Genomic DNA, 11,040 nt, shown 5'->3' with positions numbered 1-11,040 from the left:
CCCTTGTGGATTGTATGGAAGACCCGTAATGTGGGTCACCTGGAGCTGTGCACAAAAGGCACGAAATCCATGGGAGGTATATGCCGGGCCATTGTAACTCCCTTGGTAGACCAGGCTGGCCTCGAACTCACAGAGATCCGCCTGCCTCTGCCTCCCGAGTGCTGGGATTACAGGCGTGCGCCAGCCCTTTGTATTTAAACCTCATACAACAGTCAAATAATTAGAGGGATAAAAATTAAAGAGAATTAAGTTTCAAGCAAACAATTTTAATTTTTCTTTGGATCACGTAAAAGCATAACAACCCAAGTTTGATTCCCAGAACCAACACGGTGGTAAGAAAGAACCACTCCCTGACCCCCCACAACCACGTGGCACAGGCCACAGGCACAGGCAAGCAGTGCTGCTTGACAAAGCTCCAGTATTTCAACATCACAGATCACACTTCTCCAGCACCTTTTCACTTTCATTTTTAATCATTCTCAATATTAATGCCTTTCCTTTTGAGAAATTTTGTGGGGACTTTGTTAAAGAATAAAAATGTGTACAAAGGGGGCTGGAGAGATGGCTCGGGGTTAAGAGCACACTGCTCTTCTAAACCATATGGCAGCTCACAACTGTAACTCCAAGATCTGACACCCTCAAACAGACATACATGCAGTCAAAACTCCAATGCAATTAAAAATAAATTATAAAAAATGTGTACAATGGTAGCCTCTTTAAACAAAAAAATTCTTTGGGGGGAAAAACAACCCCACAGAACCAGAAATTCCATTGTACCCTCCTAATTACACCAAGAACAGGAATGTTGGAGATTTACTAGATGCATCGATCCCAGGGATGAAAAGCCTACAATTCAGATCCAGAGCCTGAGGCCATTAAAGGCAAAAGTTCAGTTAATAAATACACAGAAATCAGAAGGGAAAAGAACGAGACATAAGGACCTTCCCTTTTGGGAGCGGTCCATATAGTAATACTAAGAAACTGTAGGATAGTGTCTCCATTCCCTTGGAGGCTTGAGGAAAGTACCTGCTTGGTCAGGCAGTCATTCCACTCATCTCTAGCAAGAGGAACTTGTGGCCCTTTCTTTGTCAAGGTCAAGGCCAGCTTCCTCAACTACAGACCTCAAGCCACACCAGCTCACAAGCCTGCCTCCCTTTTAAACCTATTTAACTATACAGTATAAAAAGTGTAGTCTCTTTTCAGTTAAAGCTGCTCACAGACATCCCAATTCATCCTGTCTCCTCCCTCTCTTCCCCCACTGACTCCGTATGTCCTCTTTGGGACATGAATCCTCCTGCCCAAGCAGGTCTTCAGTGGCGCACACACACACACACACACACACACACACACACACACACACACACACATAATAAAGAACTACTGACAGCTGAATAAATCAGGAAAGAACACACCAACTGGTTGTTTAATGCCAAATCGTCCTCCTTGAACATATACATACAAGTAACATTATATGGATTCAACAAAGTTATATTTAGGAATATGTATGTGTGTGTGTGTGTGTGTGTGTGTGTGTGTGTGTGTAGAATAAAAATTAGTAGAAAAAAGAGACCATTAATTTGAAGAACAGTGGAGAGTGGTGTGCGGGAGGTATGTTTGGAGGGAGAAGGGAAAAGGAAGAAATGCTGTAATTACAATCTTAAAAAGCAAGAGTAGAGAAAGCTTCTGAGGAATGACACTCTAAGTTGACATCTGGCCTCCACGTACACACAAGTACACACCCCCATAGCTATACCCCTACACAAACTAAAAAATACAATATATAATACACAAGTCACTGAATTAAACAGTTCTTGAAGAAATACAAATGGTCACTAAACATGAAAAAATGTTCAACATCCTTGGCCATCATGACAATGTGTATTAAAACTACATCAAGGTTCTATTCATCCAAGAAAATACTGCTACCATTAAGAAAGCAAAACAAAGCAAAATGGGCTGGAGAGAGAGGGTTCAATGATTAAGGAAATGTGCTGTTTTTGCTGGGGCCAAGGTTTGGTCCCCAGTACTCAGACCAAGTGGCACATAGCTGCCTCTAACTCCAGTATCAGGGTGATCTAACACCTCTGGTACCCATGAGCACCCACAGTCACGTGCACATACCCCCACATAATTATAAGTGTTTGAAAACAGAATGCACGAGCAGTTGTGGTGCTACACTCTTTAAGCACAGGCAGGCAGATCTCCGAGTTTGCGTGCAAGATCAGGCTGGTTTCCATAAGGAGTTTCAGGCCTGCCAGAACTACACAGTGGGACCCTGTTCTCCAACCAAAACAACCACAACATCCCCCCCAAAACAAAACAAACACTAGTGAACATGGGGGAAAGGGCCCGTATATATTATCAACGGTGGTGTAATTTAGAAAAACCAGCATGTGAGAGAGAGATACCATGTGACAGAGCTCGGGTGGAGGGGCTTTTTATTGGGGAAAAGTGAATGGGAAAAGAGAGGGAGGGGAGAGGGGAGAGGGGAGACCGGCCTCTGGGGACAGGAGTGGCTGTAGAGAAGAGGGAGAGACAGACAGACAGAAAGAGGGAGAGATGGCAGGTGGGCAGGACCCTTTTAAAAGGGAACATAGTGAATGTGCACAGGTGGTGCTCTTAGTGGCTCCAGCTGAGGACGGATACCCCAAGGTCGGGCCAGTACAGACAGCTGAATACTAACAGGTGGGAACATGAGTTACTGAAACTTAAGTAAAAGGGAAGAGGAAGGGGCAGCGAGAAAGAACAGTGAGATGAACACAGCGAATATGATGTACACTCGTACTTCGTGTAACAGACAGCCTACTAACAAAGTCCTTAACTCATTAGCTTGGAAACCACTAGGACTTAGTTACTAATTCAAACCAGGGGCTCAGGATCATTTTATTACTGCTTTAAATATATAAACGTACACTTAATTTAAAAACACCATCAATTATTTGCAACATTCTCCACTTGTTTACTTATTTCTCATTTAGATGCCTATAAAGGAAACATTGAGTTTTACCTGATTTGCGTTGCTTTTACGATAGCAGGCTCATACACTTCCTTTTTAGTGGGCTGCACCTTGTACCTGAATAATAAGGGATCAACTGCATCTTTTTTCTTCCTAAAAAGAAGAGGGGACAGATCCAAATCAGTTAGTCATTTCCCAACATGAGATTCTTAAGACTTCATTTCTTTGTACACTGTAGTAATAGAATCTTTCTTTTTCTTTTTTCTTTTGAAGCAGGGTCTCACTATAACTCTAGATGGCCTTTGAACTCACAGAGAACAAGCTGCCTCTGCCTCCAAGTACTGTGACTGGAGATAAACTCTATACCAGCTATCTTATGTGGTTTTATTTGGACTAACATTTTTGTAAGTTAGATAGCGTTTCACATTGTATTAGCTAATAATAAATACTACTTATTAATTTCCAGCTACTTTATTCACTCAAGGGAATTTTACTGAATGCATAATTAAAATGCCTCCCTAAGATTCAATCATGCCTTGTAGTGTTTTGGCTAATACAATGTGAAATGCTATCCAATTTTTAAAAAATGTTTATACACACACACACACACACACATACACACACACACACACACACACACACACACACACACACACACACACACACAGAGAGATAGATAGGGTCTCAGATGATTTGGGCTGGCTTTGAGTTCATTCCATAGTTGAGAGTAACTTTTAACTCCTGGCCTTGCTTTCACCTGCCCAGTGTTAGATTACAGGCATGTGCTACCACTTCCAGTTTATGTGTGGTTGGGAATTGAACATGCATGCTAGTAAGTATTCTACCAACTGAGCTATACCCAGTCTCTATGTCAGAAAACTTGGAGGGGAAGAAATGAGGAAAAATAAAGGGAAAGTGGGCATAGGGGCATGCCGTCTGTAATCCCAGCACTCGGGAACTAGGAGGTGTAAGGATCAGAAATTCAACATCATTCTTAGCTACCTAGAAAGTTGCAAGCTAGCCTGGGTACTTCAAAAGAAAAGAAAAAAAAATAGGTTTCTTTTTTTTTTCTTTTTTTTGGTTTTTTCGAGACAGGGTTTCTCTGTGGCTTTGGAGCCTGTCCTGGAACTAGCTCTTGTACACCAGGCTGGTCTCGAACTCACAGAGATCCGCCTGCCTCTGCCTCCCGAGTGCTGGGATTAAAAGCGTGTGCCACCATCGCCCGGCAAAAATAGGTTTCTTAAAATTACTTTTAACTTTCTTCATAGTAGCAAGCTTGGGCCTGGTGGTTTAAGTCTGTGAACCCAGCTATTCAGGAGGCTAAGGCATACGATTAAGGTTACAAATTGAGTCAAGGTCATTTTGGGTAATTTAGTGAAATCCTGTCTCCAAATAGAAGTAAAAAGGTCAATGGCAGAATACTTGTCTAGCTAAAGCACATGTATACAAATGACAAACAGTACAGCTAATCCTCACTCCAGCTAATGTCTCACTAATGTTACAGGTATATCTACTCATTCACCATTCACCCAGCAGTTGAAAGCCTGCAGTAACCAGATATTAATTGTAATAACAAAAGTCATTTTTATTTTATTAAAATAAAAATGCTAGGAGATATGCCTGGAGGTAGTGGCCCACACCGTTAATCTAAGCCCTTGGGAGGCAGAGGTAGGCGGATCTGACTTTGAGGCCAGCCTGGTATATATGGAGCAAGTTCCAGGGAAACTGAGGAAGAAAAAAACTGAAGAGCCTGAGGTAAAAGTGTACACATTTAACACAAGAAGCAGGACCATGAGGAGAAAGAGACTCATTCAGTCAGAGAGGGTAGCAATAGTGTTAATGGAGCTTTGCTGCAGGCCTTTCAAGAAACTTCCTTTGAGGTAAAAATCATAACTTCCTTCTTTCTAAGGAAGTATGATCTCCAAAGCCCAACAAAAATGATTCCTATTATGTGAACTAACCTACCAAACTGGGAGAATACAGAGCTAATGTCCATTTTAATTGCTACCCTCTCTTGTTGCTCCATGCCTAGGTCGACACAGAGGAGAGATTTCCTTGAACTTCATCTCTATCACAGCTACTGACCTGCCACTTCATTACCAGCAAGGAAAACCATCTGAGAACTGATGAGGGCAGATCTGTTTGTGCAGTAACACACTCACACCAGATATACCTATGGTGTTAAATCACTGCTCCAGTTAGCCAGCTCACTACATCAGGGGATTCAATAAATCACTCCAAAGTATGTGGGACCAGAGGTGGAGTACTCCTGCAATCCCAGTACTTGGAAGGCTGAGATGGAGTATTATAAGTTCAAGGTCAGCCTGATCTAACCTAAGGTGCTCTATGCTGCATAGTGAAACCCTGTTTCAAAAGACCCAAGTATTTGGGGTTTGGAGGATGCTCATCTGTACCAAACACTACAGCATAATGCCTACTTTTCAAAGCATTTGAAACGATAAGAAATCTATAAACGAATACATGCATATGCAACACTGTGCCACTTCCTATCAGGAGTTTGACTGAGCATGTGCAGCCAAGAAGGGTGGTAGCGAGTTCCTGGAAGAAATCTTCCACAGATACTGGGGAAAGTTTATTGCATTTATTCACAACAAGATATGTTACATAAATGTTTCTCTCACACACACAAACATTCTACCAAATAGCAATTTATTTATAGTTGATAAAGGAAAAATTAAAATTTCAATAGACTGGAAATAATGTATTGTATTTTCAATATGAAACTTGTTTTTTAAGAAATCATCAAGTTAGCCAGGCAGTGGTGGTATATACCATTAATCCCAGCACTAAAGAGGCAGAGAAAAGTGAGTTTCTGTGAGTTCGACAGCCTGGTCTACAGAGCTAATTCAAAGACAACCAAGGCTATATACTGAGAAACCCTGTCTTGAAAAACAAAAACAAAAAAAAGATGAAGATAGGTTCACTAGAAGCCTGCTGCAGTGAGAACCTATAGACAATCACTTTGTCAGGAGGCAAAGTGACACACACACCCCCCCTCTCTAAAAACCTCATTACCCTAACTAACAGTCCAGTTACCATGACAGCTAGATTATATCACATAAAAGGAATTCAGTGAATGTAAAATTTTGAAATAAGTTAGGTGTGGTAGATCATACATATAACTCCAGTACTCAAGAGACAGAGGCAGGAGGATGCCAACTTTGGACCCAGACTGGTTAGTAAGTTTGAGGTAGCTTGAACTAACATAGCAAGAGCCTATCTTAAAAGAAAAAGAGGAAGAAGAAGAAGAAGAAGAAGAAGAAGAAGAAGAAGAAGAAGAAGAAGAAGAAGAAGAAGAAGAAGAAGAAGAAAAGAAAATTATGTGCTGTGCTGTGGGATAATGGCCTTGTGCCCCACCACTTATATTTTAAATAAACACTGATTGGCCAGTAGCCAGGCAGGAAGTATAGACGGGGTGACCAGGCAGGAAGTAAGCACAGTACAAGTATTCTGGGAAGAGGAAAGTTTCAATCTGCAAGTTGTCACCCAGAACAGAAGAAGCACTATCTTAAAATCAACAAAACAAACTCACCCATACTTGACACACCTTACTCAGATTGCTAACTGTTAAGTTTTCAGAGAGCTTGTGGTTACAGATAAATTTCAGCATTTGGATACAGACAGAATGGTTAGGCCCACTGCCTAACAAGTAATTACATACATTGGTCTCACCACTTCTAAAACGTAGTTCAAATGTTTATTTAGTACTATAAATAATAACCAGGAAGTTAACTTTAATAAAAATGGCTTACAGATACCTAAGATTTAAATAATTCTAACCTATGGTGTTACCTCTTGCCTAGGCTAGTGTTATCTCCATCTTGCTCTAATTATAAGACAATTAAAGGCTGTGAGCTAGGCATAATGGGGCATGTCTATTTGTAAATCCAGCACATCAGATGTAAAGGCAGGAGGATCTATAATTAATTCAAAGCTATCCTTGATGTCAATATAGAATTTGAGACCACTCTGGATTTTATGAGATCCTGTCTTTAAAAAATGCTATGTCTAAAGGTCAAAATCTGAGCAAGAATATGACTTTTTCTTGTTCTTTATAAAGATCTAATTCTGGCACACAAAAAAATTAGCCATTCTGTAAGAGCGTTGGGCTATTTAAGAATAATGGCATAAGCTGTGCATGGAGGCACACACTTTTAATTCCAGCACTTGTAGGCAGATGCAGGAGGATCTCTGCAAGTTCCTGTCCAGCCAGGGCTACATAGTGAGATCCTGTCTAAAAATCAAACAAAGAGAGTCAAACATTATGAAGATGTCTAAAGCTAAGATGTCCAAAACTGGGTCAGGAAAGGAAAAAACAAAAATAAATAAATAAATGGGCAGAGGCTATAAATGGACATTTCTCCAAAGAAAGAAGACATCCAAGTGACCAACAAACACACAAGAGGATACTCATAACCTCGGCATTAGAAATTCAAATTAGCCGGGCAGTGGTGGCAGAGGCAGGAGGATCTCTTTGAGTTAGCGGCCAGTCTGGTTTACAAGAGCTAGTTCCAGGACAGTAAGAGCTGTTACACAGAGAAACTCTGTCTTAAAACAAACAAAACAAGAATAATAAGAAATTCAAATCAAACCACAAGTATTGCTTTATACTTACATGGATGAGCATAATTTTAGAAGAGAAAATATTAAGGACTGATAAAGATGCAACAAAATCACTTGCAAACTGCTAAGTGAGAACATAAACATAGAAGGTGAGAAAGACAGCCAGAGCTACACAGTGTGAGCCCTGTCTCAAAAGAAAAAATTTCTAAAACTGCAAACACATTGTATCAAAAGAAAAAAATATTTATAAGAGACACGTTAGCCAAAATATACACAAACTTAAAAACTCAACAGCAAGAAAATGTACAACTCAATTAAAATATGGGCAAAAGATTTGACCAGATACCTCTCCAAAAGAAATCACATAGATGAAAATGTGAAAAGATGTTCTACATCAGCTGTGCTTAGGAAAGAGAAAATAGAGACAGGTTCAGAGCAGTCAGGACCCAGGTCAGTGAGAGTCCTGAGGAGCAGACGCCCTCACTCGCTGCTGGTGGAAAGAAAAAGGCACAACTGCACTGGAAGATGGTTGAAACTAAATACAGGAGATGGGGCTAGCTCAGTGGGTAAGCTGCTTGCTGTACAAGCTCAAAGGCCTGCAACTGTAGTCACAGTGCTAGAAAGGTGAGACAGGGCAACTCTCCAGGGCTTCTGCCCAACCAGCCCAATGAGCTCCAAGTCCTAACAAGAAATCCTGTCTGCACAAAAATAAGGCAGATGGCATGTGCAGAGGAATGCGACCTAAGGCTGTCCTCTGGCCTCTGAGTATCATGTGAATACACACCTGCACACACATGCATGCATACCATATGTACCTACAAAACAAAATAAAAAAATAACAAAAACCCTAAACACATTCTTATGTGGTCTAGCATTCATATTCCTTGATATTTACCCAAATATGCAAAAAGCTTACATCTACACAGAAGCCTGCCACGTATGTTCACATCAGTTTTTATTTGAAATTGCCAACACACAGAAGCAACAAACGTCCTTCAGCAGGTAACTGACAAGTAGTTGATGAGATGACTCAGGTAAAGGCACCCCAGGACCTAGTGATCTGAGTTCCACACGCAGAACCCATGTGGTGGAAGGGAATAACCTGGCTCCCATATATACTATGACCCCCAAAGGCGAGCTGTAGCACACATGCACCGACACATAAACATAATAAATAAATGTTGGCTGGAGAGATGGCTTAGTGGATAAGGGCACTGGCTGCTCTTCCAGAGATCCTGAGTTCAATTCCCAGCACCCACATGGTGGCTCACAACCATCTGTAGTGGCGATCAGATTTCTTTATTTTGTTGTTGTTGTTGTTGTATACATAAAATTCATGAATAAACTAAATAAATAAATTTAATAATTTAAGATAATACAATATTATCCATGCAAAAAGGAAACAAGCTCTTATCAAAGAGATATAGTAAAAATGCAAATGCATATGCTCAAGTGAAAGAAGCCAGTCAGTAAAGGTGACATTCTGGAAAGCGTAAAAGAACGGGACCAATAGAAGAATAAGAGATTGCCTGGAGTTGCAGGAACACAGCGGAACACAGAAGAATAAAGCTTACTTGAAACTGCTGCTGAAGAGCCATCTCAGGCATAGGTAAAGCGCTTGCCTGCACCCATGAGGATCTAGGTTCAATCTCCAGCACAAGAAACAAACTGCTTTGTTTGTTTTGGTTTTCCAAGACAAGGTCTCATTATGTAGCCCTTGGCTGACTACTCACTATACAGTCCAAGTTGGTCTCAAACTCAGAGATCTGCCTACCTAGGCCTCCCAACTGCCAGGACTCCCAAGGGCATGGACTGTCACACCCAGGAAGTAAACTGTTCTTAAGCAGCTAAGCAGAACTAACCAGGTTTACATTTTAACATCTACCATCTGTTGTTGAAATGTATTATTTATGGATGGCATACACGTTATGACTATAAAAGGAGAAGCAGGAAAGAGAAACATTGCAATAGACAACCACCAATCTGACCACTAAGTCACAAACTACTTACCCCTGTTGAAAAGAGCTGCTTTGTGTTTCTGAATCATCACTGTCACTGATGATAATAGTCTCTCCATCAACACTGCTCATGTGCCCATTAGCAAAACCATTTTGATGTAACGGAGGGAGGACTTCCAAGATTCTACACTGCAGCCTAAAAGAACACAATCACAAAATACAAGTCACTTGACATTTTATAACACAACACTCAGAAGTCTGCTATTCTGAATAACTCAGTATTTACTTATTTAATTTCATGTCAGATGGGTAATGTGCTTATGTTGTAATAAAGTTTAAAAGAGATACATATTACTATTAATATAACCCAAATGTCATTCATTCCATACATACAGTCTGTCTCAAAAGGAACTGCACACTGGTGTATACGGTACAGACAAATCTTGAAAACATTATGCTAAAAGAAAAGGCCAGACATAAAATACAACACAATGTAGGACTCCCTGTATATTAGTTTCCAGAATAAGAAAACCCACAGAGAAAGTAAACAGAGGAGTGGATACCAGAAAAGTCGGTGCGGGCTATAGTGGAAAGAGTAATGAGTGCTAATGCGTACAGGTTTCATTCTAGGTGTTGAATTTTCTAAAATTAGACTGTGGTGATGGCTGTAAAACAGTATATTTAAAAAACATTTAACAGGGGACTGGAGAGATGGCTCAGTTACATTGAACACTGCTGTTGCGGTAGACCCAAGTTCATTTCCTAGCACTGACATCAGATGGCTCATAGGGGCCTGTAATTCAAGTTCTAGTGCACTCCCATCTGGCCTCTGCAGGCACCCACAGTCAAGTACACAAACCCACATGTACACGCATAATTTAATGTAACAAAAATAAATCTAAAATAAATAATATTTTTAAATGGCTGTATTTTAATCGCTGTATTTAATTTTAATATTTTAATTGCTGAGATGGCTCAGCAATTAAGAGCACTTATTGCTCTTGGAGAGAGAACCTGAGTTCAGTTCCAGCACCCACATCAGGAGGTCACAGCTGCCAGTAACTCCAGTTCCAAGGAGAGCCAATACCTCTGGTCCCCTCGGGCACCTGTACTCATATGCACATAACCCCACACATAATTCTTTTAAAATACTTAAAGTCTTAATTACTGAACAATGCCAATGATTAGGAGCCGTTGCTTGCTCCTACAGAGGACTGGAGTTCGGTTTCCAGCACCCACATTGCAGCTTTTAACACCAGTCCTGGGGTATCTAATGCATGCAGTATGCACACATGTAGGAAATTACACATAAAAAAAATATTTTTAAAAACTGAAGAATAGAGAATACTTCCTAACTCATTCTATAAAACCTGAGATACAGTAAATACATGAAGAATTTCTACAATTGAAAGAAAAGGCCGGTTGTGGTGGCGCACGCCGGTAGGATTTGCTGAAGGAGGCAGAGGCAGGAGGATCATGAGTTCGAGGCCAGCCTGGGCTACACATTGGGCTGGAGAGATGGCTCAGAGGTTAAGAGCACTG

General features: G+C 40.7%; 1 protein-coding gene across 2 annotated transcripts in view; it reads right to left on the bottom strand.

Annotated features, from left to right (window-relative positions):
* Window positions 1-11,040, bottom strand: part of Baz1a (bromodomain adjacent to zinc finger domain 1A) — an 81,289-nt gene that overhangs the window by 42,846 nt on the left and 27,403 nt on the right. For both annotated transcript variants that reach the window (XM_013347274.2, XM_026782398.1), the window contains exons 3-4: window positions 9,551-9,694; window positions 3,008-3,109 (exon numbers count right to left, since the gene is read on the bottom strand). In XM_013347274.2, coding sequence (XP_013202728.1) covers window positions 3,008-3,109; window positions 9,551-9,694 — 246 coding nt within the window. The remainder of the gene's footprint in view (window positions 1-3,007; window positions 3,110-9,550; window positions 9,695-11,040) is intronic.

Source organism: Microtus ochrogaster, chromosome 1 (genome assembly GCF_000317375.1).
Source record: "Microtus ochrogaster isolate Prairie Vole_2 chromosome 1, MicOch1.0, whole genome shotgun sequence".
Lineage (NCBI taxonomy): Eukaryota > Metazoa > Chordata > Mammalia > Rodentia > Cricetidae > Microtus > Microtus ochrogaster.
Note: the sequence above shows the minus strand (reverse complement) of the source record. Positions and strands in the feature narration are given on the sequence as shown.